General features: G+C 33.2%; 1 protein-coding gene across 1 annotated transcript in view; it reads right to left on the bottom strand.

Moving 5' to 3' along the window:
* LOC106465802 (annulin-like) overlaps positions 1-16,556 on the bottom strand; it is a 51,882-nt gene that overhangs the window by 23,367 nt on the left and 11,959 nt on the right. Inside the window, exons 2-3 of the mRNA XM_022393747.1 lie at positions 3,080-3,304; positions 2,329-2,462 (exon numbers count right to left, since the gene is read on the bottom strand). Of these exons, the coding sequence (XP_022249455.1) occupies positions 2,329-2,462; positions 3,080-3,304 (359 nt within the window). The remainder of the gene's footprint in view (positions 1-2,328; positions 2,463-3,079; positions 3,305-16,556) is intronic.

Genomic DNA, 16,556 nt, shown 5'->3' with positions numbered 1-16,556 from the left:
AAAGGGCGAGCATGTTTGGTGGGTACGGGGACTCCGAACCCACCGACCCTCAGTATTGTGAGTCGAGCGCCCTAACCACCTGGCCATGCCAGGCAGAAGTAATAGTACTAATATAATGTTTTCCAATGGGGAAACGATAAGTTTTAGTGACTTATAACTCTAAAATATGGGATTCGACTTCCTGTAGTGGACAGGGCACGTTGTGTGGTTTTACGCTACAAACAACAACTAAAATCGTCCTATTTACATTGGGTATTTGGTGTTCAAAATAATGTATAAATAAAATAAAATATAAGTAATAATAATAATAAAATAAAACTGGTTGCTGTCGAACAGTTTCCTTCCTGTAGTCGATGGTTCAGAATTAGGGAAGGCACCACACTATCTGGTATTTCAAGATGTGGAGGAACAACAAAATGACTTGGATCAATTGGTAAGTTGAAAAAATATCTGGCAAATAACCTTTAATCATAAGTAAATATAAGGCATTGCATTTGGTTTATCATTATTTAGATAACGAATGGGAACCCTTCAATAGTGTGACTGAAGAAAATAATATTGGTTTGGTGATGGATAATTCGCTAAAGCCATCTGCTGCTAATAGAAACCTTCTAGAATTTTAGGGGTGTATTTATAGACGATTTGAGTACAGGTCAAGAGAGGTAATTATATCTGTATACAAATCACTTGTTAGGCCTCACATGTAAAACTGTGTACAGTTTGAGTCTGTTTATCTAAAAAAAAAATACAAACGATATGTATATTGATTTACTGGAAAGGGTTGAGAGGAGGGATATTTAGACGATTCTGGGTGCAGAAGTGTTATCTTATAAGGACAAACAAGTTTTAAGAAGGGGATATATTATTAAGAGAAAATATTAAGGGTTAATTGAATGTTTTGCTATTTTTCTAAGGGACACCCTTGAAGAACATAATGGTCCCTAGTTGTTCGTATGTTATGTTAACACATAAGATTTATTTAGTGAAAATATAACTAATAAGAAATACTTAAACATGTCATGTTCAATTATTGTTGGAAATTTTAAAGAAGAATTCTAAGCTGTTCGTTGTTTTTCCTAATACACGACTCAAACGTTTTCGAGAAAATTGTCATAACAACTTCATATTTTATAGAACTGAGTATGAAAGTTGTTATTCATAGAACATTAACTCAAAGTTCATTGCTTGAAGCACGTGTGTAAAGAACATTACATCTATTCTCGCATTCATGGTGGTAAGAAATTGGGATAACTAAGCTTAATGTTTCTCACAAATCACTTTCAACACACGAACTCTAATTCTAACCCCATTAACTTCATGAAATAATAACAGTTCGTGCATGCATTGACCCGTCTGTGCGAATACATAGATATTATTGAACTTAAGAACACGAGACCATAGTATTGCTTTTAGGTTTAGCAACTTTTTATAAATTGCTTTTCATACTCGTTTGAATGATGTCATCAGAAAGGGTTTCAGAAGCTTCTTATTAAGAAGAAACTTCTGGTGGGTCGGTGACCTGGCCCCGACTGAAGAATCTAGGTCACAGAACTCCATCAGGTCTGTGATAGAACGAGTAAGAAAAGTCTGTATATATACACACATGTACACTGAAGAAATAGATTGGCACTAAAAATAAAACGCTTTATGCGTTCCCCTACGCGATGTTTTTGAAGACACCATCAGGCTTAGACTATAACCAACATATACATCGTCTGTTTACCACAAGACGTCCTCATTCATACTGGGTAAATAAATTATACGGTTTCAGGCAATTACCTGTATCTATATCAGAAAGGAATGCGAGCGAAGACGTGTCTTAAGACATGTTTTCTAAAAGACCATATAAAAACGATTATTTGTTTCCTGTACTATTATTTATTCATGAATCAGTATTCAAAACCGACTTATTCAAATAATAACTTTATAAATATTTCAACGAAGAAACAGCTACTTTATTTTAATCTTATCAACTTCTTCATTAACAGTAATTTACTTGTGCTTGGGAATTTCATTACCAGTCTCCCTGTTATGAAACTTCACATAACAAATTAAAGATAGATACTACGGAAAAAGTTATTTTTAGATATTATGCCTATTTGTTCTCAATTCTAGTTTTATATTGGATTTTCGTATTATCTAATATTAAAATTAGGGATTAGAAATAACATCATTATTCGAGGCTTATTTAATAATCTATTGTAATTAACTCTTAAAATTATGTCTATTTGTTTTGAATTCCAATGAAATATAGTATATTGTATTATCTAATATTAATGTTGGAAATCGGCATTAATGTCATAACTCAGGCTTATTTAATAGTCATACCTCCAAAGTGATGGAGCAGTTTTCTGTGAATACCAGTTTCACTTGCCAACCATCAGATGGCAGCACATCACTGTCAGCTGGTACCACTGGTACAACTACCATTGTTCCTTGTGCATAAGTGGGATTTGTAGCTCCTGGAACATTTAGGAAAAAACGGTAAAAACACGCAACTATCCCGACGATATTCAGTTCCCATATCAGCAAATTTATATAACACTAAAGCTATAAGTTAAAGACCGGCTGAGAAATGTCTAAACGTTAATCTATTTTTGAAAGTATAAAACAGGTAAACGTTCGTCAAGCTCACTACAAATGTCAACTAAGAATATAAAGGTAAAAAAAAAAAGGTTCAGAATTATAAAAGTAAACGTTTATCTGTATGCAATGGTGTAAACGCTAAGATTATTAGAACTAATAATGACACACTGATAATCCATTCTGAGAATTTTCGCTTCTTTATAATGCTCTTCAATTGAATTTGTAACAAACAAAATCTTATAACATTAAAACGAAAGATTATGAACACGTTAATGTGCTAGAAATAAGTAATATTTTAATCCATCGATATTCATCAGTACATTATAGCAAAAAAATGCAAATATTAATTTTACTGATATCTGTTAGGCATAAATAAGCAATATTCATTCTTAGACCGGGTACATATTCCAGATTTTTTTGTTCCATTATGAAGTACCATACTGTAAATCTACATTAATTCTGAACCTAACGCCATATTCTACCTTATATTCACCTTTCAATGTGAAAACAAGACAAACGGCGTCTTTTTCATCATTGTAAGCTCTGTTGAACGTGATCTTAACCTTGAAAGGAAACCCTCGGCGCAAAACAGGTTTTGGAGATTCTTTCTGGACCAGGTCGTACTCCATAGTATAATGATTGTTTGCATTTTCAGATACACAGAGATCAATACTTTGGACAACCAATACTTGATCATCAGTAGAGCCACCTTCAGGAGCTGGAAAAAATATTCATAGTTGATGATTTATTTCTGGAAACTTTTTACAATACGCATACTGTTTAAAGAACTATAATCCTTACTCTGGGATCTGTTTTATTTAATTATATTATATTCGAAATTGCGGTATTTTCTGACAGGTTTTGGGAGTATATATTTGACCAGTTATTCAGAACGTTTCATTTACTTTGACTAAACATTCAAAACCGGAATTTTTATAGTCGGTGAATCAGAGGTGCTTTTGTCAAGTTTTACTACACCGATATATGAATCTATCGTTAGGCTGATAAGAATAATCGTCTATATTAATGAACTCGGCGGTTTAAAAAAGTACCAATCTCTGAAAGTACCTACAACAATATACATTACATCAAACAGCTTATAAACTTCGCAATAATGGTATAATGATAGCACCTTATTGCGACGATAATATAATAATTATGACTTACATCTCTATTTCGGAGTATCTTAAACGCACAAGTTAACTCAAAAGTGACTGCTGATACTCCAAAACAAACAAAAACGGTTTAATATTAGGCCTAATTTACGACAAACCAGAGAAGTCGATCTGTTAATGTAAATAACAGCATGGTATTCTATATGTGGATGATGATACAATTAATTGTTGTCCATTAGAAACAGATAAAAATGTTAACATTTTGATATATATATATATATATATATATATATATACTAAAACGTGAATCAAATACCATTTATTAGTTGACAATGTCATTAGTTTTTATATACTTTATTTTTCATTAAAGTACAAAAGAAACCCATAAAAAAACAAAGTGATAAATTATGTGTGATATCATAACCTTTTTAAACCATATTTAGATACAGACATAAAAATACCTTACAAGTGTGGCTGGCATTCCACATAAAGACATGGTTTACGATTAGTATTAGTATTTAATTCATTCGGGTTTCCTAATTCATACCCTAGCTGCAGTATGAAAATAATACCACAAAACTTACAGGCATATAAGTCAATAATTAATTTATTTTATGCCACCGACAAAGTACATAAGCATCAATTTGTACATTTGCATATGATTTTCTGTATGCATATTAACAATTATACTGAGGTTTACTACGTTATATCAGAACGAGTTTAGAGCCTCACCACGTCGTTATAATTCAAGTCACCACGTTCAATTATGCTCCGTCTAACGACCGTGCATCTTGACAACAGTTCTGCACGTAGTTTCCATTTTAAAATGTTCTGTCGTGAGATTGTCATATCAAAATTATACACCACTCATCCATGCAGGCTTTCCATATTTCATCTAGTGAACAAAGGCGACATTTCCCCTAGCGACTATTTCACTAGTTCAATCACACAAAAATTCATAAGTGACTTGACAGGCATGTCTTTGTGCGGAATTGTATGAATAACCGTTTCACTCTCCAGCTGCTGAAGTTATACTACAAAGTAGTTTGTGTAGTCGGGAAATGTGTCGTTTTCCAAAAGGAAATCCTTCTTGATTATGTTGCACATTGTTTACCACGGCAGGGACACGACTTGTCACAGGTTTCTTTCTGAATTGTCCTGGTGCCTCAAGTTGATCCAGATTCCTTTGTTTTCCAATGAATTTACGTTCAAGGATATCTCAATCTTAGAAATACTAAATCCCTGATTTCAACACATCTTTCTCACATGAGTGTATAAATGTTTTGCATCGAAACGAGCTGTTATATAACCTTCTCCAAAAGCGATCAATTTTTTTTTGTGATATCACACTACCTATGAACGACAAACAATGCCAAAAGGCAGTTCTAATGCACTTCGTGCCACCGTGACTTTATATTAGATTTGGTTGTCACGTGACTTCCTGATTTGCATATTCAAATAGTTTGATGTAACGTATCCAACCTTCTTTAATCTGTTATTCAGGAAATACAGTTTCATATGTAAAATAGGTAAAAAAAATGTCGTGATTATAATAACAAATATATTTTCAAACCAAAAACAATAAACAAAGTTCCAATACCAACAAGAACACAGACGTTTAATGTGAATAGTTACGTAAAATTTAATCTTTGAAGTTCCATTGCCGAACTGCTACACAAAAATAAATACTGCTACACAAAAATAAATAAACAGCTGCTCCGAAATACACTTAAGAAATTTAAATTCAAAACGTTTCGGCCTTAGGCCTAAATTGGTATTTCGGTATATCATCTGTTGTAGGCCTAAGACCAAAAGGTCGTGTGCTGAAACTAATGTTTGTTTATTGAGTGTATTTGAGGGCAGTTATTTCATTAATATTTTGCATTTCTAAAAATGACTAGATTATATTTTAAATGAATGTTTGTTTATTGTAGCTTAATATTTATTTGTTATTTCTGTTTAACTCTATGTATTTGTTTGGTGTGTAGCTTGGAATAATCACTTAAACAGGCGTCTCTGTTTCTCGTGTGCTGAAACAGGTTTTTATCTTAAACCGATCATTGTGTCACCAGAAGCGACGACATACTTTAACTCCTGAAGCTCACATTCTTCTTTATCATACATTATGTGTCACTTATCAAGACACGACATCACTGGATGCACGAGATAATAAATAATGTCACACCGATTTTTTTTTACGCCCTCCCAAAATTATAAAACCTTGAAGTATTGCCAAAACAGCTCGTTGGACGACCTTCGTTTTGTCCGCCAGTACACGGGTCACGTGATCATGCATGTTTACGGCATCGTTGCTACAACAGAAATATATCTCGTGACGTAAGCAAAGGGGGTGGCATCAGATAGAAACTAACACGACAATCTGCATTTGACGTTTAGAAAGGATGGTTTTTTTTAGACTTGTCGGAAATACTTCCTTTGTAAGGATATGCATTAAGAGCATTTTATGAGAAACGGGAATTCTTAAGGGTTTAAAATACCAAGGTTACATTAGTACTACTTTTAAACACCATTCGCCATTTGTCATTTCACCATCCTGTGAAAATAGCAGTCATTAAAATCTATAAAGTTTTTGTATTGAACTTTGAAAAGTTATTTACATCACGAAATTAATATGTGGAAAGTATGTGAACTCAGGCATGGCAGTGATAACCATCCATTAAGATAACAATAAAGCATTTATATGTTTCTATACAGATCCGTCTAATAGTAAGATTAACATTCATATTTTCATTTTGGTAATGAATTTATAAAGATGTATTATCTATTTTAAAAGTTCTCATAAGTGGACAAATGTTCGAGTGTTCTAGTTCGCCACCGAAGGACGCTGGATATCGTGAAGAACTTTAACTTATAGTAAATTTCGTATCACGGAGACAAATACCCAAAATCTTTTTATTGGTAATGTTATGTTAATACTGAATGGGTGAATACGAAGAAACCTTTCAAAAAAGTGTTTCCTTTAACATATTGTAAACTATATTATTAATTGCAGATTAAATAGAATAGATGGGACATTATATGACCCTGGGAGAGAACCGCGGATTTTGGAGCTGACGAACCGGGATCGAATCCGCGTGAGACCACAAAATACTCTCCTCACTTTAAGCTGTGTGTGTATAGGTATTAACCAATATTGCTCATTGGTTTTATTTTTAATTTGAGCTTTACACGTGCTAAAAGATCCTTCAGCTCTCTGGCTACCATTTTTGTTTTTTTTAATGAAACTCCTTATTACTTCTAAACAACAAGTCGCTTGTCTCAGACATCAAGCCAAGCTTGAAACAGCTTTCATAACAAAGATATGAAAGATGCCACGTTGAGTGATTGAAATGGACTTGAAGATCATAGATAAGTAAGTTCAGGGTAGACTGTGGAAAGAGATCATATTAAGTAAATGAAACAGGCTTTCAAACCACACATAACTGAAGCCAGGATAACAAACTGTTGAAAGAGATCATATCAACTAAATGAAACAGGCTTTCAAACCACACATAACTGAAGTCAGGATAACAAACTGTTGAAAGAGGTCATATCAACTAAATGAAACAGGCTTTCAAACCACACATAACTGAAGTCAGGATAACAAACTGTTGAAAGAGATCATATCAACTAAATGAAACATGCGACCAGAGATAAGCAAAGCAAGTATAACTGGCAGTATACATAAGCAAGTATAACTGGCAGTATACATATAGTCATGGCTAAAAGAACATTGGTGCAAACACCACATCTAGGCAGCACGGATAGCTTCAAGTTGCTGCGATTGAAATGTAGCACAATTGAAATACAAGTCGATGGTACTTTTCCCCCTCCTCTTCAGGATATTTAAGTTGTTCTAACTTTCTTGTACAATATAATCTGCCTATTTTTTCTCTCACTCTCCATAAATAATTATCGAAGATTGAAATCACACTTAGCACATGACCTAAGGAAGAGTAAGAACTAATTATGATATTGTCTTATGACCTAATTTTAACAAAACTAAATCACTTGAGCTCTGGCAGACATGACATTTTCAACTAGTTGAACCAGACTCTACAAAATGGATTGAAAAAGTCTTACTAGCATACAACCAAACAGTTAACAAAACATAACGTACATCTATCATGAGGATTTAATACAAATAATTTATTTATATTTTCGGCCAAATATATTTGCAGTTCCTAGTCTTTTCGAGTTCCTTAGGTAAGATAATCTCTCTTTTTTTCTTTGTAGTTACGTTCATTAATAAGTATTCGTTGGAATGTTTAATGTGTCTAGTATTTATTACATTTTAAGTTTTATTTTTAGTGTTACTTGCATTATAAAGATTGTTTGCATTAGTTTAGTATATGTATTTAAGACTAACCTAACTCTCTCAAGCTGGCCGAATCTCGTGAGATGTTATTGGGTTTACAACCGAAATTGTCGTTAACAACGAGGAAGTGCAATTGATGAAATAATACAATCTAATCTTTATTCAATTTAATTTAATTAGTAATCAGGAATATTGTACTTGTACTAAGGATATTGTAATTATTGCTTTAATGAACAGTGTTATCTGTTATCTGAATATTTGTTATCTTAACTAGGCATAACTTTAGTCTGGAGTTGTATTTTTTCACTATGTTTATTACCTTGTATTCCACTCTTCAGACTTATGATGTACTATAGATTTGATAATTTGTATTTATACTGGAATGAACATTTGGATAGTTGTAACCTCTTCAAGATGAAGTAGTCGTTTAATGCAGAAGATGAAAGGAGGTCTTGTATGATGAGGTTTTTGTTAATTTTCGTTATTGCATCTTTCTTATTATAAACTTGTTTATTTTAACAAGAAGAGTCAGTATACAAATAATATAAAAAGCCTTTTATCACGAAGTTGCCTATGACTATCCATTAACAAAATCCAATTTCGGAGTATAGACCGACTGCTGTAATAAAACATATATTTTTGGGAACTAAGATATTTCGAGGGAATCGTTAGTTTTAGTGTTTTCAAAACTTTAACGTTAGTCCTAAAATTCTCCATACTGTTAACTAAATGTATGAACGTTGGTCCGAAATTGTTTAGTGCAGTTGGATGAAAGAGATATTGAAAAAAATTGAAGCAGGATGAACCCACTGTGCTATTACGCGATTCTTTTTTACCCTCAAAACACATTTATTGTGCTATTATGCGTTTCTTTTTTACCCTAAAATCAAATTTATTGTGATATTACGTGATTATTTTTTACCTTTAAAACATACGCATTGTGCTGTTACGTGATTCTTTCCTCAAAACACAGTCATTGTACTGTTACACGATTCTTTATTATCCTCAAAACAGAATCATTGTGCTGTTACACGATTCTTCTTTACCCTCAAAACACAATCATTGTACTATTACACGATTCTTCTTTATCCTCAAAACAGAATCATTGTGCTGTTACACGATTCTTCTTTATCCTCAAAACAGAATCATTGTACTATTACACGATTCTTCTTTATCCTCAAAACAGAATCATTGTGCTATTACACGATTCTTCTTTATCCTCAAAACAGAATCATTGTGCTATTACACGATTCTTCTTTACCCTCAAAACACAATCATTGTGCTATTACACGATTCTTCTTTATCCTCAAAACAGAATCATTGTGCTATTACACGATTCTTCTTTACCCTCAAAACACAATCATTGTGCTATTACACGATTCTTCTTTACCCTCAAAACACAATCATTGTACTATTACACGATTCTTCTTTATCCTCAAAACAGAGTCATTGTGCTATTACACGATTCTTCTTTATCCTCAAAACACAATTATTGTACTGTTACACGATTAGTTTTACCCTCAAAACACAATTATTGTACTGTTACACGATTAGTTTTACCCTCAAAACACTCATTTTGCTTTTACATAACTCGTTTCACCCACAAGATACTAAGCTTCAAATATCCGTTTCGCGTGGAAACGGAGACTAATTTATAGGGGAATTTTTTTTCTTTCTTCTTTTTGAGTTACATCATTAACCTCACTCACAACTGCAAGCAAACTTTTCTAGAAATCACTCATTTAACTTCCGGTTACAAGTTTTACAATATGAGAAAAATAATGTTATTGTTAACATTCACTGCTCAGTATAAAATACTCATAAAACCGAAGTGTGAAATGTTCGTGTGCAATATTGTGGAAGATATTTATATTGTTGAGTTGAACGACATATAGATAATTCGTGCTTGCTTCTGTTTACACGTTACATGATAATGGTGGTAACAATACAAAGTTCTTAGACGTTCCGAGGATAGATGTGTCGATTTTGACATTCTGTAAATAATTCTTTGCATTAAGAAATATTGTGGAAGATATTTATATTGTTGAGTTGAACGACATATAGATAATTGGTGTTTGCTTCTGTTTACACGTTACATGATAATGGTGGTAACAATAAAAAGTTCTTAGACGTTCCGAGGATAGATGTGTCGATTTTGACATTCTGTAAATAATTCTTTGCATTAAGAATCAATCACATACGAACTCTTCACGTTAGGATTGCAAGTCTTTCCAGTTTAAGATAAATGTACTTACTTGTTTGGAATGTGTTAAGTTCATGTGTTTACGAGACTCTGAGTGTGTCCCTAAATCGCAAACTCACAACTCGTCTCATCATTACTTATTGCTAAAGAGTAGTACATACTCGGTTTCTTGTCTACACATAGCTATGGTTCGTTTAGCTGAAAAAAAATGTCATTTATTTAAGCTTAAAAATAACAAACAAATTTTGAAATACACCCGAATTTAGTAAATACTCTCCTCAATACCACACAGCCCAGTTTTAAATGTATGGGTTTTAAAGAAAAAAATCCGATTGTTTTCTTTTGAAAGTTGTAAGTTACTTATGAGGAATTTATAAGCTGAGGGTTTTAGATATTCATTTCCACACCAAGGTGAACTGTCTGAAGCAGGATTTCAACCTCCTTATAAATATGTTTCGGGCAGGAACTGTGTGTTCCCACTTGCATTCAAGACGTGTCAAGCAGGAATTGTGTGTTCTCACTTACATTAAAGGTGTCTCAATCAGGAATTATTTGTTCCCACTTACATTCAAGGTGTCTCAAGCAGGAATTATTTGTTTCCACTTACATTCAAGTTGTCTAAAGCAGGAATTATTTGTTTCCACTTACATTCAAGTTGTCTATAGCAGGAATTATTTGTTCTCACATTCAAGGTGTCTCAAGCAGGAATTATTTGTTCCCACTTACATTCAAGATGTCTCAATCAGGAATTATTTGTTCCCACTTACATTCAAGTTGTCTATAGCAGGAATTATTTGTTCTCACATTCAAGGTGTCTCAAGCAGGAATTATTTGTTCCCACTCACATTCAAGATGTCTCAAGCAGGAATTATTTGTTTCCACTTACATTCAAGGTGCCTCAAGCAGGAATTATTTGTTCCCACTTACATTCAAGATGTTTCAATCAGGAATTATTTGTTCCCACTTACATTCAAGTTGTCTAAAGCAGGAATTATTTGTTCTCACATTCAAGGTGTCTCAAGCAGGAATTATTTGTTCTCACATTCAAGGTGTCTCAATCAGGAATTATTTGTTCCTGATTGAGACAATCAAATTGTCTCAAGCCGTCGGGGTTGTTCATCCTATTTATGTTGATTTCCATATCAGTAAAATATTTTTCTAATTCAACCAAAAAAACTAATTTTCGAAGTTAATAGGCAAATATTTCAACAGTAATATGGAAAACAGTTTACTATGAAAGTTGTATGTAATAATTTAGTTACCTTATATTCTGACTAAGTTACTATACAAACTATCACGTTGGGCTGGGTTGGTAAAGGTAACTTGTACTGCCTTTGAGTATTTACAGTTGACAAAATAATAATAACATCAAGTGAGCAATGAATTGTGGCCTATAACTATTGTTTTTTGTATTTACTGATAAAACTTCCGGTTTGACTTACGAAGGTTATATCTCTAGGTTGTACAAAACTCTGTTTGAGAAGAACATCAAATAATTAGTCAGTCACATTTTTGGCAGTCATACACTATACTCAAACGCAAAATTCCGAATTCCAGTAGAGCTGTGTGAAATCTATCCAGCTTATCTGATAATATAGTGCCCGAACTTTTTGAGATTGAAATTTATTTGCAGTTTCATAGTCCTAACTTATTTTTCTTGAAGGAAGCGTTTCGGCCTTCTTATAGTTATGTTACGACAGAGGTGAACGACCTAAGGTACTAGAAGCAGAGAAAACTGTAGCATTCCAGTTTCTGAAAATAAGAAATAGTTGAACAAATGAGTAGAAAGGATTTTCGAGTGTGCTCCTATCAGTGGTTTCCGTACACGTGTGTAAAACTTAGTTTTTCCTAAAAACAGTTATGAAGTATGACCTATCCTTTGGCAAACGTTATGCATCAGACATTGTCAATCGAAATAGTTTTGTGACGTCACTGGCCTGTATTGTAAGCTGGCTGTCCACAAGGAGATTTTAATGCAAGCTTGCGTTATTGGCGTAACGAGTGGGGTAAAGATGGACACGTAAATCGTAGGTGGCAGGTTTCGTGTCATTTGTTTGTTTCGGATGTTCTTGCAGAGCTACATAGATAAAGATTATCTGTGCTAGTCGTCTCCAATTCTGAACTGCTTACTCTAATCGAATAGTGAGTGAGAGTTGATGGTCACGCTTATAACGCACTCGTGGCCTAAACGTTCGGAGCACGATTACGCTGCAACAGAACGTAAATATTGAACCCTTTAATTCACAATCCCGCATGCTAACCACTGGGCCACGCCTGGCTCATTTCGGATCACAAGGATTTTTACTTTAAGTAAGAGGGTCAACAATAAGGTTATTTAGTCAACAGTGAACAATGTACGGACAGAAGTCCCGATTATTTGGTTATTTAGTCATGGCGTGTTAAGGATCTATGAAGTGTATAACATGGGAACACATATCAATTCAGAAGTACATAAATAATAAGAATTAAAATATTTTGTGGAGTTTTCTGATAAAATTAGGTTAAGGTAATGATGAATGTCAGAAGGTCTATCCTTTACTAGATGCTGTATTTGAATATTATTTTAATGTATAAAGAACGTAAAGTTACAACACATATTTTAAGTTCCTGCTTTTTATTTGTATTGTATCGAAACAAAATCGATAATGAGCTTGGTGGGTGCTTTTTTTCATTTCTAGAATATTCTTTTAGTTTTGTACTAAAAACAACCTGAAGGCGTATCGTATGAAATAGGGGGATATTAATAAATGTCCAAAGTGTGCAAAAATGCCAAAAAGTATTTTTTGAAAAAGAATATAACTGAAAAAAAAACCCAATAAAGTTGAGTCTTGTTTCTCTTTAATATTTCTTGAATTGAAAATTGAAACTTAATAGGATTCGAACGCGTGATTCCGTTTTCAGAAGTAACTTCAGCTGATAAATTTATTGATTCAGTTGAGTAACGAACTCGTCCGTTGTTTAGTGCTCTGTAAAATTAAATTTGTGGCAGAACTATCGACCTATACAGTTTTTGGGCGGGATTCTTGATCTACATAATTCAGCATTGTAAGCTGAAAACTCGTTTATTGCCAAGTTCTCCCGTTTTAGAGAAATCGAAATTGGTTAAAAAACAAAACAAAAAACTTTGCTTTTCAGAAACTATTTTGACACTTTCTATAAATAAAATCAGTTTAATAAACAACAAAAAATAAATAAATATGAAGATTTGTAACCCCTAGCAACTTACTAGTTTCAATAGAATGAATTTTCTTTGTTGATTTTTATTAGACTAAGGATAAGCAGATGTTAATTTATGTACAGCCATGTGGTTAAAATTATGTATTATGATCACGTTTGTTCCTCGGTTCTTGTTTATGATGTCTCAAGTTCGTGGGTTATTAATATTATTTTTCCTTTGTTTCAAACTGAGCAAGTTTGTGCGAATATTTCACACAGATCTGTTAAGTATCAGCTAGCCTAACAAATAGCTGTTGATGTTTTTAAATTTCTAAATTTTCTGTTTGTTTGTTTGTTTTGAATTTCGCGCAAAGCTACACGAGGGCTATCTGCGCTAGCCCTCCCTAATTTAGCAGTGTAAGACCAGAGGGAAGGTAGCTAGTCCACCCACCGCCAACTCTTGGGCTACTCTTTTACCAACGAATAGTGGGATTGACCGTCACTTTATAACGTCCCCACGGCTGAACATACCAAAGAGATCATAAAACAAAATTCAACTGTGCTAAGAATAACTGGAAAAAAAAATAATCAAAATAATGCGACAATGAAAATTGTTTTCACTCTCATCGAAAACCAGCACTGTTTTAGACCAGTATTTCATCAAAACATGAAACCTAAATTATTGTCATTTAAAAGGAACTGTTACTTCTGGAAGATTTTACATGAGATAGCAGTCAAAAACGTTAATAAATACTTTGTTTGTTTGTAATTAAGCACAAAACTACACAATGGGCTATCTGTGCTCTGCCCACCACGGGTATTGAAACCTGGATTCTAGCGTTGTAAATCCGCAGACATACCGCTGTGCCACTGGGGGCACTAATATTTTACATAAGATGGCAGTCAAAAAGGTTAATTAATATTTTAAAACAAAAGTTGTTATAAGCATATATATATATTTGTTTTTCACAAGAAATGTAGTCATTTTCCAGTAAGCATGACTGCTGAGGAGTATATATAACTCTCGAACAAGAATTCCGAGCTAGGTTAAATTTTACGAGTTTTTTTGAACAATTTGAGAAGTCATAGAAGCAGTTATGGATATAACGTCTATAAAAGGGGTCCGCAGTTTACATTTAGGCTGAGAGAATTTTTTTTTTTCCCCTAGGCTCTACCACATATTTTGTATTCTGAGTCAGCTACCAAGAACAGAACGCCTATCATTTTTTAAAGAAAAAAAATACACGTGCATAAATCCCTGTGTTCCTGATATTACAAGTATTCACATGTAGGATTTAGCGATGCTTTTTTTTTTCTGTATTTCGCTGTAATTAAACTTAGTTTAGAAAGACCGTTCTTTTGAAGAACATGTGATGTTTAAGTTCATCTTCTAAACAGACTATCCAAAAATGTACGTGCAAAAACAGAGAACTTATATTATCAACTGAAATGGTTAGGTAAAATTATCAGGTAGGGTACAACAAATAAGATATGATACTACCAACTGAAATGTTACATAACATTATCAGGTAGGGTACAATAACTGAGATATGATACTACCAACTGAAATGTTACATAACATTATCAGGTAGGGTACAATAACCGAGATATGATACTATCAACTGAAATGTTACATAACATTATCAGGTAGGGTACAATAACTGAGATATGATACTACCAACTGAAATGTTACATAACATTATCAGGTAGGGTACAATAACTGAGATATGATACTACCAACTGAAATGTTACATAACATTATCAGGTAGGGTACAAAAACCGAAATGTGATACTACTAACTGAAATGTTACATAACATTATCAGGTCGTGTACAATAACTGAGATATGATACTACCAACTGAAATGTTACATAACATTATCAGGTAGGGTACAAAAACCGAAATGTGATACTACCAACTGAAATGTTACATAACATTATCAGGTAGGGTACAAAAACCGAAATGTGATACTACCAACTGAAATGTTACATAACATTATCAGGTAGGGTACAATAACTGAGATATGATACTACCAACTGAAATGTTACATAACATTATCGCGTAAAGGTGCAATAACCAAAATATGATACTAGCAACTGAAAGGTTACGTAACTTGAAAATGTTACTTAATATTATCAGACAGGATTTACTCAAAGTGTTCATTTCTCGTTTTGACTTTTTTAAAAAAAAAAGCTGTCTAAAGTGAACAATGTAACAAACGTCGAGATTTCTTGAGGGAAATAAGCTCAGTGTAATTAATCTCGAATAACTGGAACTGATTAAGTTTAAAGTAACTGCACAGCACTGTGATTACATAAACACTCCTAAGCTGTGGCGTATTCTCTGATAGTTTAGCCTTTTGTGACGCATTAATTATGACGTATGTCACAGATACGGAACTTTTCTGATAACAGCTTGAAGTTAACACTTTTTTTTTGTCGTTGTTAGCAGCTGGGAATATCCGATTGTTTTCCTTCCCGCTTTTAGATTTTCCTGTTTATTAATTCTAAAGAAGTGATTGGATAAAAGTCCTAAATGTGTCATAATTATTCCCAATTACTTCGTGGCGAACGTATATTTCTCTTGAAAAGTGACTCACACGTATGTAATACAACATGTAAATATGCGTTTAAAAAAAAAGTTCATTTTCGCTTCTGTTAATTTGCTTCGTAAAATTGTACACGTTTAGACGTTATTTCGAATGTTATTAAATCCCAAAATAATTAAAATCTATTTATGCGTTATTTTTTTTTAATTAACCATTTCCTAATGATGGGTTTTATGTTGTTGTTTTTTTTAGAAAGCAAAATTCCATAATTAATTGGTTGTAGAAGGTTAAATTTGGTCTTTAAGCTAATTACGTTTATTCCAATAGTTCTTGGTAAAGTAAAAAGAAAAACAACATTTTTAATTTGCCGACGTAACATTCACCCTATAGTTATGCATCAGTTCCACAAAATAAATAGTATTTTACTTTCTGTATTTTTCTCACGCAGTTTATTTTGTATTGTATTCGCCGTTTGTTGTTTTTATTTCTGATTTGACTTGGTAATAAAATAACAGAGTACACTCTTTTGTATAAGCCTAAATATATACCACTATTAGCATTAATTTCCCCTTTGGTGGCTTAGCGATAATCTTGAGGGCTAGCTTCTCTTGGAGGGGGGGGGGGGGCAAAG

This window comes from Limulus polyphemus, unplaced genomic scaffold, assembly GCF_000517525.1.
Source record: "Limulus polyphemus unplaced genomic scaffold, Limulus_polyphemus-2.1.2 Scaffold2056, whole genome shotgun sequence".
In the NCBI taxonomy this organism is placed as follows: domain Eukaryota; kingdom Metazoa; phylum Arthropoda; class Merostomata; order Xiphosura; family Limulidae; genus Limulus; species Limulus polyphemus.
Note: the sequence above shows the minus strand (reverse complement) of the source record. Positions and strands in the feature narration are given on the sequence as shown.